Source organism: Pygocentrus nattereri, chromosome 7, assembly GCF_015220715.1.
Source record: "Pygocentrus nattereri isolate fPygNat1 chromosome 7, fPygNat1.pri, whole genome shotgun sequence".
NCBI lineage: Eukaryota > Metazoa > Chordata > Actinopteri > Characiformes > Serrasalmidae > Pygocentrus > Pygocentrus nattereri.
Window position 1 is genome coordinate 25322416 of NC_051217.1, and position 22426 is coordinate 25344841.

The 22426-nt window shown below is 40.1% G+C and overlaps 1 protein-coding gene across 5 annotated transcripts in view; it reads right to left on the reverse strand.

Moving 5' to 3' along the window:
- The window catches only part of LOC108412818 (spectrin beta chain, non-erythrocytic 4), a 150380-nt gene that overhangs the window by 51106 nt on the left and 76848 nt on the right, over window positions 1-22426 (reverse strand). For 4 of the 5 annotated variants that reach the window (XM_017685043.2, XM_017685042.2, XM_017685041.2 and 1 more), the window contains exons 17-20: window positions 20616-21372; window positions 16977-17179; window positions 13272-13362; window positions 2410-2556 (exon numbers count right to left, since the gene is read on the reverse strand). In XM_017685043.2, coding sequence (XP_017540532.1) covers window positions 2410-2556; window positions 13272-13362; window positions 16977-17179; window positions 20616-21372 — 1198 coding nt within the window. Of the gene's footprint in view, window positions 1-2409; window positions 2557-6875; window positions 7160-7797; window positions 8149-13271; window positions 13363-16976; window positions 17180-20615; window positions 21373-22426 lie in introns of those variants that run through there. The other variant, XM_037540231.1, reaches the window with a different exon arrangement.

Consider the following 22426-nt stretch of genomic DNA (forward strand, 5'->3'; position numbering starts at 1 on the left):
TAATCAAATTTAAAAAATAAAAGTTAGATTAGTATATATAATTAAATTAACAGCCTATTCTGAAATTCATGTTAATATTTCAAAGACTGACTCAAACTGTTATACTGATAATAAATAAATAATAAAATAATGAAAAATTTTGTATTCAGTCAGAAAGGAATGAAAACAGAAGCATCTTCACCATCAGTGTATAAAAAGTCCAACGTGGCTTTATGAACTGCGTGGCAGCAGGGCAGCAGCAGAGCTGAGCAAAATAAAATCCACACACAGACATGTCTGCTGGACTTCAGCTTCACTGACCACAGATTTCTGGAAACAGAGCTGTGAGAACAGCAATATTCAAAGGAAGCTGTGACCAAAGTAGGAGAGATTTTTAAACCTCTCGCACTCAGAGAGGCTTTCCATCTGTACATCATCACTGCCCAGGTTTAGCACGGCCACTTTAGAGGGTCCAGCACAGCATGAGCTGAAAATGCTAAATTTGTCCATTCATTAAAAAGCTCAAATTGGGGAAAAAAAACAAAACAAAACATTTGTGTGGTTTTATGTACCAAAAAACAGCCACAATCAATTTCTAAATGACTATTTATCTCTCGCAATTAAACAGGCTGTGTTACTGTGCCTTTAAGTCTGATTTATGTGATAAATGAGCTCTGTTCTGATTCGCTGCTCTCTATTGCACCTCATTCTGAAAGCAGTCCAGGCTGAAATGACCCCAGTGTGAGTGGGCGGGGCTAAACTCCTATAGACTGAATAGGCAGGTGTAGATCACAGAAACTGAATTCAAAAAGGACCGTAGGGAGTGTGGAATGAACGGTGTGTTTCACAGTGTTTACATACACTTTAAATTTGAAAAAGTGAGGAAAGGTTAGTTTTCTGTGATATGGGCCCTTTAATGTGTCACTCCCCAGTCCACATAGTCTAAATATGGAAATTGTGTGACGTCACAAACACTGACTAACATATATCCACCTAGTCAGTCTACAGCAGTTTAGCCCTGTGCACACTGCTTCATAAAAAATGCAGCCAATCAGACCAAAGCTCATTTACATATATCAGTCTTAAGGGCACAGTAACAAAAGTCTGATGAATGGTTCGAGATAAAGAGACAGAGGGAAAAAATAAATGAAAATCGTATAAACAAGCTCTTTACTCAGCTGGTTGGTGAACCTAAGGATGGTGTGAAGTGTCAAATGTACAGTGAGGTTATATTTTTAGTTATATGTTCTCAGGTGAGTTTTTAGGGTGTAATAAAGGTGCAAATCAGTACAAATGGAGCGAAAAGTAGAGCAGCGTTAACATCGAGGACGTGCTCAGACACTAACACAGCTCAGCATCAGAGCTATTAAAGGAAACGAGTTTCAGGGTTAAACAGCACAGAAAGGAGAAACGAGTCCAACAATCAGACCTACAGAGAAAATACTGGGTCAGAGAGAAGAGAGAGAGAGAGACAGAGACAGAGACAGTGAGAGAGAGAGCAACAGAGACAGTGAGAGAGAGAGAGAGAGAGAGAGAGAGAGAGAGAGAGAGAGAGAGAGAGAGAGAGAGCTATACAACAGAAGGGATGCACGCAGGGTGGGAGCCGACAGCACCACCAGAAAAATTACGCATCTACTTCAAAACCACAAAATACTGAAAATAGAAGGAATTTAATGCCCCTCCAGGTTCGCTGCCTCAGTTCAGCTCTGACTGCGCTGCCTTTCCACTGACTCAGGATTAACATGACACCTGACACACGAGAGGAACAGCTCAGCTCAGCACCCACACTGTAAACGGCCATCAGCACACACCATATTCCTGTACATCATCCTTTATTATGGATTTAGTACACGCTTTTTGTTGATTGCCCTCTTGAATGTTGCATGCTGCCTTCTTGTCCAAGACTCGCTTGCCAAAAAAAAAAAATAAAGTAATCTGGGTGTGATAACCCTGGTTAAAACAGGCAAAATTTAAATAAAAAAAATAACACAACAGAAGGCGCGGTTCATTCGAGAGGCAGCTGTACCAAGTAGGCAGTGTTTGCTAATTACAGCTCAAAATGTTCACGAGTAATTGACTGCGTATAAGTACTTTGTACATCCAATCACTGGCCACTTTTTCAGAAACATCCACCTTGTGCTTCCACTAACTGGTCACTTTATCAGAAACGCCTACTTGTACTTCTACTAACTGGCCACTTTATTAGAAACACCCCCTTGTACTTCCAATCACTGGCCATTTTACTAGAAACACCCCCTTGTACTTGGATTGATGGATTTCACTCTCTAACTGTATGCCTAATCACACAGCCTAGTGACAGCACTTTAATGTGTTCAGGCTGTCTGGCCACCCTGTGCTCTGCTGCAGACACCATCACAAACATTGCCAGAGAAGAAGCCACAGCTCTGCAAGAACAAGAGCTTTCATTACCTTCTCGATCTTGTCCAGCCACTCCTTGTTCTGCGCCAGCTCTGCCATGAAGGCCTGGTGCTTCAGCCATTTTTTATGCAGCTTCTGCGTCTCGTCGCGGGACGCCTCACGAGCCATCAGCATCTTCTCTGCCACCCAGTCCCCCAGCTGGAAAACACAAAGGAACACTTTACACACTGCCGGGACCGTCATAAACACATCACACACATCATACACTGTTCAACACCGATGCTGTAAAAATCACACATTTTAACTTAAAAAGTAAGTTTTACAGAACTGACAATAACTGAGGCAGAATGCTGCACTCCATGTTCCATCATACACAGTTTAGCTTCACTACAACCCCATTTGCAAAATGTTGGGATGTTGTGCAAAATGTAAATAAAAACAAAATGCAATGATGTGCAAATCATTTAAACCCAACATTTCAGTGAAAATAGTACAAAGACAACATCAAATGTTGAAATTGAAAAAAGTTTTTTATCGTTTTTGAAAACTATATGCACATATTGAATTTGATGCCAACAACATGCTCCAAAAAAGTTGGGACAGGCAACAAAAGGCTGATAAAGTTGTGTAATGCTACAAAACACCTGGAGGTTGATTGGCAACAGGTCAATAACATGACTGGGTATAAAGAGCATCTTAGAGAGGCGGAGTCTTCCAGAAGTAAAGATAAGGAGGGGTTCACCACTCTCTGAAAGACTGCACCATCAAGTAATGCAACAAAGAATGTTTCTCAATGTAAAACAGCAAAGAACTTCTGCTTTTCATCGTACACGGTACATTATATCATTAAAAGACTCAGAGATTCTGGAGAAATCTCTGTATGTAAGGGACGAGGCCAAAAACCAGTATTAGCTGGCCGTGATATTTGGTCCCTCAGGCAGCACTGCATTAAAAACAGACATGATTCTGCAGTGGAAGTCACAGCATGGGCTCAGAAACACTTCTGAAAGCCACTGACTGTGAAAACAGTTCATCACTGCATCCACAAATGCTGTTAAAACTCTAAAACACAAAGAAGAAACCAAATATAAACAGGATCCAGAAATGCTGCCACCTTCTCTGGGCCTGAGCTCATTTAAAATGGACTGAGGGGAAGTGGAAGAGTGTCCTGTGGGCCGACGAATCAACATTTCAAATTCTTTTTGGAAATCATGGACACTGTCTCCCCCAGGCTTTACGGGGGCATTAGTGCACATGACATGGGTGATGTGCATATCTGTGAAGGTCTCCATTAAAGCTCAATGATATTTACAGGTTTTAGCAAGTTATAACACACACACACACACACACACACACACACACACACACAGGCACATTCCCATACATATTTTTTATATGTATACATACATATGCTGAAACGAAACACCTACAAGGTAACTTTAAAGGTGAATTAAAAACATTCTTCACTTACAATTAAAGTTTATTTAACAAGATATTTCTTCTAAAATCTGTTGATGAAGAAATTTTAACACAATGCAAAAAGCTGGACTTTTTAAATTATTCAACAAAGCACACCACAACAAAAACAGAGATTATATATTCTTATATACACTATACACCCATCAGGCATAACATTCTGACCACCTCCTTGTTTCTACATTCATTGTCCATTTTATTAGCACTACTTACTGTATAGCTGCACTTTGTAGTTCTACAGTTACAGACTGTAGTCCATCTGTTTCTCTGATACTTTGTTACCCTGTTCTTCAGTGGTCAGGACCCCCATGGACCCTCACAGAGCAGATACTATTTGGGTGGTGGATCATTCTCAGCACCACAGTAACACTGACGTGGTGGTGGTGTGTTAGTGTGTGTTGCGCTGGTATGAGTGGATCAGACACAGCAGTGCTGCTGGAGTTTTTAAACACTGTGTCCACTCTCTGTCCACTCTATTAGACACTCCTACCTTGTCGGTCCACCTTGTAGATGTAAAGTCAGAGACGATAGCTCATCTGCTGCTGCACAGTTTGTGTTAGTCATGCTCTAGTCCTTCATCAGTGGTCACAAGACGCTGCCCACAGGACACTGTTGGCTGGATATTTTTGGGTGGCGGACTATTCTCAGTCCAGCAGCGACAGTGAGGTGTTTAAAAACTCTGTTGTGTCTTATCCACTCAGACCAGCACAACACACACTAACACCCCACCACCACGTCAGTGTCACTGCAGTGCTGAGAATGATCCACCACACAAATAGTACCTGCTCTGTGAGGGTCCATGGGGGTCCTGACCACTGAAGAGCAGGGTAACAAAGTATCAGAGAAACAGATGGACTACAGTCTGTAACTGTAGAACTACAAAGTGCAGCTATACAGTAAGTGGAGCTGATAGAATGGACAATGAGCGTAGAAAAAAGGAGGTGGTCAGAATGTTAAGGATGATCGGTGTAAGTAACTTTCTGTGTAAAAATAATGCGTATTATACATAGAACTGCTGAATTAGTTCAAACGGCCTTTCAGATGTTTATCTGAGCTATTTAAACACAAGACATTAACAGAGAGACTAACAGGCTAAATATATACAACATCGTCATTTATAGGGCACTTTCCGTTGGGAGTCTGTCCCAAACCCTGACCCCTAAAGTTACAGGAAAATTAAAGAGATGCAGTGATACCACATTTCCCTTTAGATACAGATACAATTTCTAATACTTAATTATATATGCCAATACCGAGTACCAGTACCGATACCAATACCAGCTCTTTCTAAACTAACTGACCTATATTTATTTGGTAAAATTTATGTTCTGTGTCACAAATAAAATACACTCGCTACAAATACACAGCTTGACTAGATGGCATACACTTGTTGGATTATATCTATTAGATGCTTAAGAGAACCTATTTTTGTTTATTTATTAGACATATCTAGTATTCACTATTTCATAATTAGTAATGAGAAGTAAATGTAAAATATTTTTAGTGCAAATGGTACAAAGCAGTTATAAACAGAACTGAACAGTATGTAGTTAAACCTGGGGTGTTTACACTTCAGCAGCTTCTCTGATGGAAAAATGGAGCTGAATGTTGTTTCACATCCAAATTTCTCAAATCATTTGTCTCAGACGTGCGTCTTGTTCACTTGGGCTGCGTCTCTGAGCGTCAGTTCAGTAAATATCGTCATTCACACTGTCAGTATCAGCGACTTTCAGTGTTTCTTCTGGAGACCCCACTGCTGAGTGATACAGCTGACCGACAGAGGTGCACCACAGTCGGGGGTAATGTACACACGGGTTCAGCTAGTGGGCTGCTACGCTAAAGGCTAAATCAAGGCTAAAGGCCTTACACCAAAAGTCTGGCGGAACCTTCTGCTCCCTTGACAACATTAACTCAGACTGTAAGTGACCTCACAGCGACAGGTGAGTGATACTGAAAGGACCAGCTCAGCCGTTCATGTAAATTCTGCAGTTACAGATTCTGCAATGAACGTTTTTACTGCTGCTTGTCATCCCGCACCACCGCCATTTTGCTACACTGCAAAAACAGCATCGTGTCAAGTGAAATGTTCTTAAATCTAGTCACTATATCTAATATTTCCCCCATTTTGAGATGGTTCTGCACTTAAAAGATTATCTTATTTCTGGACACTTTTCATTTGTTTTAAGTCATTTTATTAATTAAAACTCACTATACTGACGGATAATTTTGCTGGTTTCGAACTCATCTGCTTGAATCTACCAATATAGTGAGATCATTTCATTTAATAAAATTACTTAAAACAAGTAACCAATGTCTAGAAATAAGTTAAATAATCTTAAATTAAGTTTACAATCTCAACAGGAGGAATATTAGATTTACTGAATATATTTAAGATTAGTTTCACTTGACAGGATATCATTTTTTGCTATCCCACGTTTTATGTCTACTGAATCACAGAGAGTTTTAGACTGTGGGCAGAGCTTTATTTTAGCCACGCCCCTGTATTTTAGAGGCTGTGTAATGAGGCTGTATCCTGTCCCTCAGAGCAGTTAGATCCATTGTTTTGAAGTAAATGTGTCCCAAAGCCTGAACTTCAGTGAGAAATATTAAAAATCACCATATTTTCTGCATTTTTAATGTAAAATATGATGATTTTCTGTGAGAACAGCTGCTCAAAGCTGAGTTTGCTGGTCATTTGTCACTACCAAAACAGTCACTTCTGATACATTTGATACAAGTTTGGTAGAGTTATGATTATTTTGGTAGTGACAAAATGGAATATTCCATCATTAGTTTTAATAAAATAAACATTATTAAGGTCTAGGGTCACTCAGAGCAGAGATTTTCACTCAGAGATTTTCATCTAAAGTCCAAGACCAAGTCAGTAGAATCATTTGTATGTGTAATAGTAACGTTATAAGCCTGATCCTAATCTTAACCTCAGGAATCTAATGATGGTTTGAGTTTTTAAAAAATGAACATTTTGGAAAAAGCACTGTACAAAGTCCGGCTTACTGTGATGAAAACAAACAGACACGTACAGAAGTGTGTCAGGCTGAGTTACCGCCGACGAGGATCCCGTCAATCAGAGGCACAGAGCCGCATTATCCACCCAGCACCACTTAGAGCGCAGCGTCCACCAGCCACAAGCCAAACAACCCAAACCCGACACACAGAACCAGGACCGGCAGTGCGGTCAGGACTCCACACCCAGAGCTGGGCTAAACCCAGAGAGCTGCTCCATCACCGAGCGTAGCACAACAACACTGAGGAGCTCTGAAGAGCACAGAGAGGAGCTCCATCTGAGGCCTGCACAGCCTTGCTGCTGAGGGGAGAGAGAGAGTGAGAGAGAGAGAGAGAGAAGCAAAAGCAGAGATAAACAACTAGAGAGACAGATAAAGGAAATAAGTGGAAAGAGAGTGAAATGAGCAGGGAAAGAGAAAGAGAGATAAACAGATGGAGAGAGTTAGAGAGTGAAAGAGAGAGATAAACAGAGATGGAGAGAGGGAGAGAGTGAAAGAGCTAAAGAGAGAGAAAGCGAGAGCGAGCAAAGAAAGAGTGAAAGAGAAAGAGAGATAACGAGAGGGACATATATATGGAGAGGGAGAGAGATAAGCAGAGAGCAAAAATAGAGAAAAATAAACAGATAAAGAGACTAAGAGAGAAATAGAGAGCAAAGGAAAGAGAGAAGAAGAAAAACAACGAGAAGGAAGAGAAAAACAGATAGAGAGAGGGGGAGAAAGACAAGTAGAGCTAGTTAGTGAAAAATAAAGAGAGAAATGATTAATGAGTGGAAGAGAAGGAAAGAGAGAGGTGAAGGAGAGAAACAGAGAGAGAGCAAGGAAGAAGATAATTAGAGAAAATACACAGTGAAAGAGAAAGAGAGCAAGAAAAATAGAGAGATAAGAAATTAAAAAAAAAACAGAGAGAGAGAGCGAGAGAGAGAGCGAGAGAGAGAACTACTGGGTGCTGAGAGGGTTTGTGAGGCTTTCTCTCCTCCTTCAAACGATCCAAACACGCTCTTCACCCCGTTTCCACGGCGCCCTGACACAATCAGTACTGTATTCCTCCGCTCCTCTCCTCCTTTATTCCCTCTCTTTCTCTTTTTTCCTCTGTTCTGCTGCTGTTGTGTTGATGTAATCAGGCTGTGGAGTCTGCTCTCCTCCTGCTGCAGTATCCAAACACGATGGGAGAAAAGCATGAAAACACACCAAGCAGCGATGGAGAAACAGCACGAGAGAGGGAGGGGGGGAGCGAGGGAGGCATATGGTGATGGAGGGAGGGGGAGAAAGAGAGAGAGACACAGAGACACAGAGAGAGAGAGAAACAACCAGCCTTCGTCGTTCCTCAGCGTCACAGTGATGACAGTGGGGTTTTAAAGGGAGCGCTGGAGCGAATGAAAGACAGAGAAGAGGAACCACAGACAGGCCAATCAGGAAAAAGGAGGGAATGAAACAGAACACGATGCTCTCCATTCAACCTTTACAGAACAGATACGCATACAATTAAAGCGATAGTTCAGTGGAAAACCTGAACCACCCTGACCACCTTCAGCAAACATAGAGGATCAGCCAGGAGATGCTTGGTGTAGAGCATGATATGAAAATAATCAATATCAGCCAATATAGGTGTTCAATTCTGATAACTAATAATATCAGCCAATATAAGGAGCTGAACATTCTGATAATCAATATGAGCCAATACAGGTGTTCAATACTGATAACTAATAATAGCAGTCAATATAAGGAGCTAAACATTCTGATAATCAATATGAGCCAATACAGGTGTTCAATACTGATAACTAATAATAGCAGTCAATATAAGGAGCTAAACATTCTGATAATCAATATCAGCCAATATAGGTGTTCAATTCAACTGTCATAAAAATTATAATAACCAATATCACTCAATATAAGTGGCAAAAATATTGATAAGTGATCAGCCAATTGGTCAATGTTATTTTAATCACATTAGTAATTATTAGTAAAAAATATTAGTTAAAAAAAAAAATCATTGCGAAGCTTAATGCACTCGTGTGCCGTTTGTGTTGTTTTACAAGGTTGTTATTAGTTTTCGTGTAGAAGACGACGAGCCTCCTCAGCACTGAATCGCTCTGCTGTCAGCTTTAGGATGGGCTCATCTGAAAGGGCAGCCCATAGATTTACACACTGGCGCCACGCTGTCTGCTGATACGTCTGAATGTCTGCCATATTGGGGAAGTCAAGATCTGCTTGTATACAAATACACCTGCGTTGAGAGACAATGAGTTCCTAATGATTAGTCCTCTTCTTCTTTACCTTAAATAGTGCAGCACTTACGTCTCTGGTGTCAGATGTAACCGATCGGTATTACATCATCTGATCACGTGGTAAAAACTGAATTTACATCTAAATACTTCAAACTACAACGACCCCAGCAGGGAGCATACAGACTGTAGGAAGATCTAAGAGAGAAGAAGCCACTCATAGCCTGACTGACGGCTAAAGAGGACATGACTCACACCAGAGAACAATCAATTACACAACGCAGCACGTCACCGGTCATTCAGACACTCCAGAGTCGGCAGACAGAGCACATCTCCACCTCCTCCTATAACAGTGATTGACCCAAAGCAGCTTTAATCCAGAAACGTGGGTCCAGCACTAATGATTGTCGCTGAGGGAGACGGACATATTTCACACTATACATTATGAGGACTGTAATCACGTTATTTTCCATATACCACTGAAGGTGATGCGCTATGTGTGCTGTGAGGCATTATGCAGGTGGAGTCCCACGCCCACCCCCCCCCCCCCCCCCCCCCCCCCAAAAAAAAACGGCCAACATCACATTCACATTACACTGGGCAACGTTTGGTTTCACAATATTGACACAATTTCATACAGAGAGTAATAATTCTTACATCCAACAACAGGTGTTACATAGTTCACTTCAGTTATCAGAATAAGCAGCTTTCTTTTCTTAGTGTCACCAAGAAAATGGGTGTAGCGTAATGATGAAAACGGGGCATAGTGTAACCATGGAAATGGGTGTAGTGTAACCACAGAAATGCATGTAGTGTTACCATGGAAATGGGTGGTGTTGCCATGGAAATGGCTTTAGTATAACCATGAAAATGGGTGTAGTGTTACCATGGAAATGGGTGGTGTTACCATGGAAATGGGTGTTGGATAACCATGGAAATGGGTGCAGTGTAACCATGGGAACGGGCGTAGTCTAACCATGGAAATACACTGTGTGCACAATTATTAGGCAAGTCTTATTTTTGAGGATTATTTTTATTAATGACCAACTACAGTGCTCTCAGTTCATCCAAAATGTTAATAAACCTCAAACATGAATGTTTAAGAAAAATAAAGTGAAGTTTTGGCTTTCTTAGGAGAATATCTATATGTGCACATTTATTGGGCGACTATAATGGTGCAGAATTATGCAGCTAAATGAAAAACACACATTTCCCATCTCACTTTCTTATTTTCATCTGTTCAAGTGAGAATTATAAACAAACAACTCAAAGCTTTCCAATGAACATTTCTGAGAAATAAAAAAAAAATTTGACTTTTAACTAACAGTGATAAGCCTTCCATTCATGGAGTCTGTCAGTTTCTTGATCTGTTGATGATCAACTTTTTGTGCAGCAGCAACCACAGCCTCCCAGACCCTGTTCAGAGAGGTGTTCTGTTTTCCTTCACTGTAAATCTCCCATTTAAGAATTGCCCACAAGTTCTCAGTTGGGTTCAGGTCAGGTGAGGAAGGGGGCCATGTAATAAGTTTTTCCATCTTTAACACCTTTACTGGCTAGCCATGCAGAGGAGTACTTGGATGCATGTGATGGAGCATTGTCCTGCATAAAAATCATTGTCTTTTTGAAAGATTCTTCCTGTACCACTGCTTAAAGAAAGTATCTTCTAAAAACTTGCAGTAGGCTTGGGAGTTGATTTTAAGCCCATCTTCAACACGAAAAGGTCCAACCAGCTCATCTTTAATAATACCAGCCCATACCAGTACCCCACCTCCACCTTGCTGGCGTCTGACTCGAAGTAGAGCTCTGTCTCGTTACTGATCCAGCCACAGGCCCGTCCATCTGGTCGGTCAAGAGTAACTCTCATTTCATCAGTCCATAAAACCTTTGAAAAATCTGTCTTCAGATTCTTCTCAGACCAGTCTAGACACTTCAGCTTGTGTGTCTTGTTCAGTGGTGGTCGGGTTTCAGCCTTCCTTACCTTGGCCATGTCTCTGAGTGCTGAACATCTTGTACTTCTTGATACTCCAGTTAGGTTGCAGTTCTGGAATACGACAGAACTAGAAGATAATGGGTTCCTGGTAGCTGTGATCACGCCCCAATATCTTAGCAATTTCAAGAGTTCTGCATCCCTCTGAGAGACTTTGTCATTTTTAACTTTTCAGAGTCAGTTCAATCTCTTTTTGGCCCATTTTGCCTAAAGAAAAAAGCTGCCTAATAATTATGCACACCTTGATATAGGGTGTTGACCTCCTTAGGCCACACCCTCCCGCATTACACAGATACACATCACCTGCTATGCTTAAATCCATTAAGCATTCAAGTTTATCCAGCTTGGAGTTAGTAAATATGCCTAAAAATACTCACTTGCCTAATAATTGTGCACACAGTGTATGTGTAGCTTAACCATGGAAATGGCTTCAGCCAGAGCTGCAGTTTGAAAAGTATGAGAGCTGGAAGGGGGTTGTTGGTCAAGACTACACACCACACCTTTTTAAAATCAAACTGAGATTATAATAAAACACCTCCTCTTTTACTTGCAAAAAAATGTGGCTTCAAAGTTCAGAATCTGCATATTCCACACAATTCCTGCACTTGTTCCAGTGAATTACAAGTCAAAAATAATCAAATGAATCGTAAGATCCTTTTCAAGGCATGTAAACCACTGAGGGCCCAGTGGGGTTAACAGTAAAACAGACTGAGTGGACAATCAGTAAAGAAGACCAAATACAAGGAGAGCCCCCTCTTGTGGCTCAAGACTTCCTCTCCCTCTCTCCCCCTCTCTCTTGGCTGAATAAATAATGAGCAGAGGTGCTGAATAATTTATTGTGGGCAGAGAGAAACAGGCTGAGCCTAAATAAAGCTTCAGCTCCGGACTGGAAAACACTCAGCAGCCACCTACTGTACAGCTCATAGTACAGCGTCCATCACCATAACAGCAACCCATTACCATAACAACCCATTACCGTAACAGCAATCCAACACCATAAAATCCATTACCTTAACAACACCATTACCATAACAACAATCCATTACCATAACAGCAACCCATTACTATGACAACCATTACCATAACAAACCATTACCATAACAACCCTATTACCATAACAGCAACAATTACCATGACAACAAACCATTACCATAGCAACAATCCATTACCATTACTATGACAACCATTACTATAACAAACCATTACTATAACAATCCAATACATTAACAGCAATTCAGTATCATAACAACAGCCATTACCATAACAATGACCAACTGCCCTGACACCATTATTACTCTCCATTATGAATCTGTATATTGCAGCGCATTACAATTTCATTTATTCAGGTATTTTCATATTCAGATGGGTTTACAACTACAATTAAAAAACATGCACTATACATTTTATATATGTCAGTACCTATATGTAATAATAACATGTCCCATATGTGTTATATATCACACACACACACACACATATATGTAGTTTTGTATATATATATATATATATATATATATATATATATATATATATGTGTGTGTGTGTGTGTGTGTGTGTGTGTGTGTGTGTGTGTGTGTTGGAACAAAGCCTCATTTTTGTAATTTTTCACTTTTTGGCATCATTTGAAAGGACCTGTTGCCCTTTACATTGTGTGTGAGTTACCAACCAAAACGGCCCAAAATGACTTGGTAGTATGTCTGGTTCCAATGACTTGCATTAAAAATAAAGTAGGTTTTTTCCTTCTCCAGTAAATTTATCATTTTGGAGATACAAAGTTTCACTTTGAAAGCAGCGATATATGTAAGCATCTGTATGTAACAGAAAAATGTCCCAAATGTATTACTTGTATGTAAGCATTTATATGTAACATTATATATATAACATTATATATTTATATGTAACATATATTCCAAAAATATATAGTGTATAGTTAATATAACTATAACTAGTTATATAATTATAACTAGTATAATTAATATAGTCAATATTGTTAATATAATATAGCTAATATCCCATGTATAGACTTTATTTATAAATTTATACATTTATTCATGTGTAAGAATATGTATGTAATAATATGTCCTGTATGTATTATATCTATGTATGTAAGTATTTATAGTCTGATAAACTGATAAAGCAGGTTAACTCTACTTTTCTGTAGCACAATTTTTATCATGAAATCGTAGAAAAACAAACATGTCCTACCTCATGGCAGTCCTGCAGGAACCTCTGCAGCTCCCACTGGTCGTTGAGTTTACTGAGCCACTGCTGAGCCAGCTCGCGGTTCTGGTTCCCCCTGCGGGCCGAACACAATCCAACACCCAATAAAACACATCAGCCTGACGTTAAACAGCACATAGCAAAGCATGGGGTCAGATTTAGGGGAAAAGCAGGAGGCTGGACGCCAGCCAGTTCCATTCACAGCACATTTCATGCTTTTTATTATCACTCCTCCATTCACAGCCCAGCGGACCACGAGCGTTTCTTTGTTGCGTCTCTAAAGAGAGGCGCTGTTTAAAACGTACAGCATCTGATGGAGCAGCTGCGCTCTGTCCAACAAAGGCAGCTGGAGAGGCTGATAGGCTTCAGCCGACGCTGCATTCAAAGGGCCGAGGCACTATATTCACAATGCACAAGTACAATGTGTGTTTAAAGGCATAATGAACAGATGTTAGTGGCTTAATGAAAACAGCCCAGCCTGAATGAGAACCTGTTTTACAATGAACAGCCCACAAACTATTCTGTATTTCATATAAACGCGTCTAAGAGCAGCTCTATTCCATGTTTTATCATCTTTTATATGTCATTGTCATTGATGATGTTTTATTATCTTTTTATATGTTTTCTGTTGTTTCTATACAAATTCTTCTGTGTACACAGATTTTTTTATTTTTTTAAAGAAATACTTAAAGAAAAATCTTAGTCCCCCAGTTTATCCCACATGCTCCAATGGTTGGGCTGAAAGGTTTTGGTAAAATATCGAATTGTGATTTTTCTGACTAATATTGTGATTACGATTCAAACTGCAATTGTTTATAAATGAGATATAAATTAAGGTATGGGGCTTTTTTTTTTGGCTAAGAAGACCAGCGTTTATTTTTTCTGGTTTTAACACAGTTCACCAGCCTGCAAGTGATATGTGGTTGTGATGTCAGGCTCCAAGCAGAGAGATATGAGAAAAAAAGAAAAAACGGCGAGACAGAGCACAAGAGACCAAAGAAACCCACAAATGTGAGAATCTTCTCTGTTAATAAATTACAATAACCACTGTTTTATCTTAGTTTAATGTGGTTTGTTTATTTTGGACGTTTTTCTTCATAACAAGCATCAAAATTCACTAATAGCATTCTTTAATAGCAGACTTTCCCGTTCCACCTTAAATAATCCAGCAGTTCTGATGCCTGAAGCACCAGAATGTAACCGTTGCCCCATTTAAGGTGGAACGGGAAAATTCCAATAAGAGGCTGGAGAATATCTGATTTCAGCTTCATATCACTGAAGAATTAGAGGTGGGTGATAATAAATAATTGCCCCCCTCTTTGAAGGCTTATGATCCCTAAATGTAACTAAAGCCCAACAGTGAGGGGCTGAACTTTACCCTCTTCTGCTGTCACTGCAGACAGGCAGGGTCGAATATAGAGCAGCGCTAGTAGCTGTTAATGAAGTGATGCTCTTTTTATTTGAGGGAAGATCTCAACCACTGCCCTGTAACGCAGTAACAAGGGGCAACACTCGAAAACAAGGGGTAGGGGTAGAAAGAAGAAATGGGAAAGGACCTTAGACTACAATAAAATTTGCAGCTCTTGTGATTTTTTGCATTCTTTCAAACTCCAATTTCGATATAAAAACAATTCATCTTTCAGCCCAAATGGAGACAATCTGCTAATCCCTTTGTTGTCTGTAGTTTGCTTCTTTCTTTTCTGCACTGTAGCTACAAGGCTAACGTAGCTGAGAACTGATGGGAGCTTATATCTCACCAATTAGGCATTTATAGTGCCATAAATTTGTGCTGCATCTTGGTTGTGAGACTGGCATCAATAGAAGTCTGATGCCGGCCAATCATCATTTACGTTCTCGCATAAGATCAGAATCTGTCAAGGAGGCGGGTCAAAACACTATCAATTAAGGCTACAGTTCACTCTTTCTGGACCTGTGATAAAATCAGACCATTTTGGGAAAGGGTCGCATTTAGCTAGAAAGAACTTGTCAACACCCAGTTTACAAGTTACATTTGACTACAGTGCCAGACAGATAATTATTCTGAATCTATGGTTTACATCTTTACTTCCTCTTGAGAACTTACACCATGTGGACAAAAGTATTGGGACACATCCCCTAATTATTACTTTAATACTTTAAAAATGATTACTTTGCTCTGCTTTCAGCTTTAGCTCAGCTATAACCGCTTTTCTCACATCTCCAGCAGGAAACTTTTCCACTAAACTAGATCAGTTTCTTTTAAAATGTCTCTCAGCGTTTGACTTTTCATGAGGCTGAAGTCGCTCATTATTCACCAGCTTCTTGTTAACATTTTCCCATTCCACCTTAAATGCCAGCCTGAGGTTCCAGAACTTAACTATTGCATCATTTATGGTGGAACAGGAGATTTTGAATGAGAAGCGACTGCAGCCTTGTGACTTCTTAGTTATTAGAGTTAGAGTTATTATAAACACTAATAACTCTATTCATCTCCAAATTATCGACGTTTGTCTTAAATCTCTCTCTTTGCTGTTTTGTAGCTACTAGCTGGACGAGACCGTTGTCTGTGTTGATATGACCAGCAGTCTGCGCTGATCTTCAGGGTTAAAGGGTGAATCAGCAGTTCTACTTTAACAGCATTTAAGACCATTTACTGTTAAACTGTTTTGAATGACCAGAAGAGCTTTATTTTACTGTAAAGGAGGATTATTTTATTATTACCTACTAATCTAATTTAGCTGTGGAGCCTCAACAGGACAGTAAAAGAGCTGCATGTTGCTGACTCCTGGTTTAGTACATCAGCACATACTGAGACAAATTTACAACAAAGATGGTAAAAGTGAATAAAATGTTGTGGCTCCCAAAATATTTGATTTTTTAATTCTTGTTTTTTGGTGAACGGACAAATTTGCTCTTTTTAACATCTTGGTGTGCCAGATACCACATTGCTGCTCTTCGATTATGTTACACTACACTAAGACCCATCATTTGTTCTTGGCACATTCATGTAGTTTAATCCCATACGAGGTTTGATTGTGTGGTTTCTGACACTGTATGACTGTAATCTATAAACATGAACTAAAGCAAATTATGAAAAACAGCAGCACCTTTTAGTCTGCACTCTTTGCCAATTTTTATTAGCCTTAGCTAATATTTAGATCGCCACATTATTACTTGTGACTCCAGCAGAGAATCTGGAGTGAGAAAAGCTGCCTTCCACTCAATAATGTTTTTTGACATGGTCAGACACCAGAGGGCACTCTTGAGAAATTCCAAAATCAATGGGGTTCTATGGAGCTCTTGTACAAAATTGTAGTTTGAATTGAATGAATAACCGACTCTAAATGTAGGTATTGTGATATAAACAGAGTCTGCTTTACAGTTTCTCATTAGGCTGAATGAATAACCCACTCTAAATGTAGGTATTGTGATATAAACAGTCTGCTTTACAGTTTCTCATTAGGCTGAATGAATAACCGACTCTAAATGTAGGTATTGTGATATAAACTGAGTCTGTTTTACAGTTTCTCGTTAGGCTGAATGAATAACCGACTCTAAATGTAGGTGTTGTGATATAAACTGAGTCTGTTTTACAGTTTCTCATTAGGTTGAATGAATAACCGACTCTAAATGTAGGTATTGTGATACAAACCGAGTCTGTTCTACAGTTTCTTGTTAGGCTGAATGAATAACAGGTTAGAGCTTTCTAACCTGATGGCGAGTAAATCCACTCGTTCTCTGATCCGCTCAGAGTAGATGTTGCTCTGGCTGATGAGACTCTCTCCTGCCTCTATAACAGCTTTGATCCGGTGCAGGTTCAGCTCCATGGTGGTGGTGAACTCCTTGTGCTTCTTGATGGCGCCCTCCACCGTCTCCACTGTGGTGGGGAGCTCTACGTGGGCGAGGGCTGACTCCTGATAGGACGAGAGAACCAAATCGCTGTTAAAAGATGCATTCTGGACATTTATACTGCTTTTGTGTCTTTGGGCAAGACTCCCAACCCTGCATTCACACCGGAAGCGGAACCAAAGTTTTTTTTTTCGCAAAAATTCCTCATTCCTCGTCTCTGAACTCGAGCAGATAGTTAGTTGCAATGGTTTCCCTGACACCAAGCTGAATGCTGACGTTTTATTGGCTCCCAGCTGAAACACCTACATGAATTAGGAAGTGCATCACTCTTTTCTCCCCTCCACTTGTGTGCGCTCTCTCTCTACAGGTGGAGTGAGCTGTCAATCATCATCCAGCTGGGCAACCCAGCACAGTCTTGCGGCAAAAAAGGGCAGAGCCTCCCATTAAAACAGTATACAGACAGACTCGGTTGCCACTTGGCCCCACGATTCCGGTACACTGTCATTGATGATGTCTATTTTTTGCTGTTGTCCATCTGTTGCTAGGTGAAGATGGTTCTTCAAGGGTTCTTTAGCAAAGAAAATGTTTCTATATAGAATCAACAACACTCAAAGAACCGATTTTCATGATTAAATTGTTCTTTGCATCATATAAGGGTTATTCTGTTGCACACTCTTAAAAAAAGATGGTTCTTCAAGGGATCTTTAGCAAAGAAAACGGTTCTATATAGAACCATATACACTCAAATAACTCTCTGTATGATTAAAGGGTTCTTTGCATCCTGAAAGGGTTCTTAAGTCAGCAGAATGCTGTATATGGTTCTATACATAACGTTATTGAAAAGGATTCTATATAGCACTAAAAAGTGTTCCTCTATTGCACACTCTGAAAAAAAAAACAGTTCATCAAGGGTTCTTTAGCAAAGAAAATGGTTCTATATAGAACGTTTTGCATGATTAGAGTTCTTTCCATCGTAGCAACGTTCTTCAGATTGATGGAGAATGTGCCGAAAATGGTTCGACGTGAAGCCTTTTTGAAACAGGCTATATATAGCGCAAATAAGTTCTTCTATTGTGACAATGGCAAGTTTGTTACATAGAACCATATATAACATATTCTTCATTAATCTGAGGAACCCTTTCATGATGCAAAGAACCTTTAAATCATTCAAAAGGTTATTTGAGGGTTCATGCTTCTATATAGAACCATTTTCTTTGCTAAAAAACCCTTGAAGAACCATATTTTTTAAGTGTGTTCTGTACTACATGTTTGTTAGTAACTCTGATAAGACCAGTAGCAGGAAGTTCACAGCCCATCCACTTAGACCTGCTCACCGCGTATGATGTATATGTAAAACGGCTCTCGGTTCTTCGTGCCTGCAGGCGCTGAGACTCGCTCTGTTAGCAAATCGAACCGGACACACGCTCCGTTGCTGCGGTTCGGGCGCCGTCTGACATTTACGAGGGATTTCAGAGAACTTCTTTCCCGCTGACCCTAAAAACGGTAGCAAATGTCTCTGAAGGGAAAGTGAATAAAAGCCTTAAACTGCTCTGAAACCTGTGATATTTCAGTTTGAGAAAAATGAGGAAACCACAGAATTTCATTCAAGATTGTCTTATTATTAAAACTTCTAATTAGCCATTTAAATTTTAACAGTTTGGTCTCTTTTATAAGGCTGTACAACCATTCTTTCAAGCTATAGGCGGCAGCATATACGAGTAAACAGGTCATTCTACAGAAATATATGTGTTCCTAGTGTTTACAGATATATTACACTTAAAAAACATGTTTGGGTTAAAATTTATTTACATTTTTAAATAAAACAATAAGTTATTTTAACAATTTCACCTTCTTGAGCCTCAATTTATCAATATTGCTTTTTATATCAATCATATACAATTCCAGTCACCACAGAAGATCTCGTCCCCACAGTCATGAGGCCATAAATGTTTCTCTGCAGTTTTAACTGCAATAATCTCTACATAAGTGTGGAATATATGATTTAAATGACAAAGAAAACAAAACACTAAATAAATATTATAAAATATGTAATGAAAGTTCCCCAGGAGTCGTGTTACTGGTGTTACGAAAAACTCTTATCCTGAAATAAAAGTCACACGGATGATGTCACTCGACTTCCTTTGACCCGTTTTCTGAGGATCTATGAAGAAAAGCTCATGGTGTGACCGACTTTATTCTAAGGTCATTGTGAAAAAACAGAATACAAATGAATTAAATTCCATATTTTAGCGGATGTTCTATGACTGACAGTGGGTGGTTTGATGTTCTGTAGCCGCCGTTTAGTAAAATGCATTGTTCATTAAAACATCTCTGGTGTTTCCTTTATTATGTGGAACACCAATGAGGATCAGTAAGACCAGAGACTCCTATGGACAGATAGAAAAGTGGACGTTCCCGTAGAATGACCCAAAGGCCTTCAATTAAAACAGATCAATCTAATAATGAGTTTTTATAGAGCTAATTTCATGAAAAAGTGTTGCTTTTTAAATATACGAGTGCAATTCAGACTTTCGTACTTTTGGACAAATTTATTTAGATATCGTCACGTACACAGTTTCATATAGTATGTATATATTCTGTAGTGCTTGGATCTGCTTCCACCACCTTGGCTCATGTAAACGCGCAGTGGGAAGAGGAATTGGGAGGGGAGATTCCAGAGGAAGCCTGGCAATCGGCTGTGAAGTTGGTGCATTCATCATCTATATGCATAAGACATGGACTAATACAATTTAGATCTATCCAGAAATAAATTGGTAAAAATATATTCAAATACAGGTTCAACTTGACCTAGGCACCTTAAGCCACATCTTCTGGATATCATATATTATTTACATTATCTATTGTTATGTAATTATTATAAATATTGTTGTTGTGAATATCTACCATTGCAAATATAAGTATATTATTACTGCATGTATGTATGTACGTGTATGTATATATATATACACACACACACAATATATATATATATATATATATATATATATATATATATACACACACACACACATACACACACACTGTATACTGTATAGCTACCAACACTTAAAAAAGATGGCTCTTCAAGGGTTCTTCCAAAAAGAAATTGCTTGTTTACAGAATCATGAACACTCCAATTGCATGATTAAAGGGTTCTTTGCATCTTGAAGGGGTTCCTCAGACTGATGGAGAGATTGCTGTAGATGGCACCAAAAAGAGTTCTTCCATTTTAACCTTGTTACAACAGAAAATATAAAGAAGCATTTTCAGAAAGGTTGAATAAATGCATATATCTAACCTTTTTTTTATATATGAATATATCTAACCTAATTTTGCTTATAGTGATGCAGGTTTGTTGTAACAGAAGCCACTGAGATTATAAGCCATCATCAAAAATTCACTGCTGACATTCCAGATCGTTCCATGGTTATGAAGCAGCTCAGATATATTGAAAAACATCTGCTCCACCTCAGAGCTTCTTCAGAAGCAGTCTGTCCTCACCTGGTTGTTGAGGAAAGCCTCAGCCTGCTTGACGTCCCTCAGAAACAGGTGGAAGATGTGCGCCTGGACCAGCACCTCCCTGCGGCTCTCCCACATCTCCAGCAGCTTGTTCCAGCCCACGTCCAGCTTACGGAGCCACTGCTGCAGAGCGGCGTACGGTAACGGAGCATCTTCAGACTCCAGCAGCTCATTCACCGCCTGCAGGCGCTCGTAATCCTCCTCATAGCGTCCGATCTCCTCCTTCAGGGCTGCGTGCAGATTGATCAGCCGCTCCGCTTCTTCCAGAGTGTTCGGGAGCTCGTCCGAGGCCGCGGCCGTCTGTGTCTGGACCAGCCACGTCAGGAAAGAGTCAAGATCCTGGATGAACTGCTGGAGACGTCCGGCTACGGTCAGAGAGTCTTCGCAGCCTTGTAGCGTCCGCTTTAGCTCCTCCCACTCTACGCTGATACCTTCGAATGGCACCAGGATCTCCATGGCTTTGTTGGGGTGTGAGGTCGCCAGTTCCTCGGCCTCCTGTTGCAGGTGGATGAGTTTGGGCTCCAGAACAGCTAGAGCGCCCTCCATGGTGGACAGGCGGCGCTGCAAGGCCAGCACGCTGCCCAGGTCACTGCCCACGTACTGCGTGGCATCGATGGCTTTGCGTTTCTCCTGAATCTGAGACTTTATCTCTGTGCACTCCAGCAGATAGTTCTGGATGCGGAGGTTGGAGTCCAGATGATCCTTCTTGTGCTCCACCAGCTCCACCATATGGTTCCACCTGCAGCATAAACACAGTTTAACATTACTGACATACTTCTGACACAAAACCACATAATCAAGTCTATTAGATATTATCTAAAGGGGAATTCCACCACTTCTTAAAATTTTCTGCATAATTAAGTTATTAAGTCAGTCAGAGTGGTGCTGAGCAGTTTGTTGTGAAACACTGTTCTAGATAAACTTACTGAGTCAGAACTGTTCACAGTGGTGGTGATAGCAACCAGACGTCCCCCTCTAAAAGCTCCTCACAGAAAGTTCCTACACGAAATGGTTCTGAATTCACTGCCTGATGACTGAGATGCTGTTTTATGATAGTTTAGAGAACTTAAACTCCATTTGTGGTGGAGGGAGACATGCAGGGCACTGTGTGGCAAAATAGTCCCGCTCTGAATGACTGTTTATATCACAAACACTCAATTACGCAGCATCAGTGGAATTCCTGTTTAAAAACTTGACCATTTGAGGCTACTGTGTGATGAGTTAGGCATGGTCGTTAGCATCAGACTAATTGGTGGGATATAAGTATCCCTTACCTGTTAGCTACATTACCATCACAGCTCCAGTGCTAAAACTAAAGAAGCAAACTTCAGACACCAAACATATCTCAGGCACTCGACTACATTTGGGGTACAAGGGGGGAAACTGGGGGAAATATTTTTTTTGTCTTGTTAAGTGATGCAGAAAATTTTTAGGTTTCACTAAATTAGGTCAAAACAGAGCATGTATTCTCTGACCTGATAACACGTACTCCCTGATTTTGTTATTTTGGCTTTTCTACAGCATCACACATCTAGGAATATAAGGATATTAGGTCATAGAGGAAGGACTGGGCTGTGAAACCTGAACATGAGTCACTGTGAGTCATCTGACTCAGCTGGTGAGCAGCACACACACGAAAAACAAGGCCATGGTAACTGTGCCAACTCTCAGGGCCTCAGAAGATAAACTGAGCACTGCACCACGAATAAAATCATGCCTAAATGATCTGAACTGGCTCAACTGGCAGAGTTAAATCAAACTGACTGATGGAGGAAGAGAAACGCACTGATGCA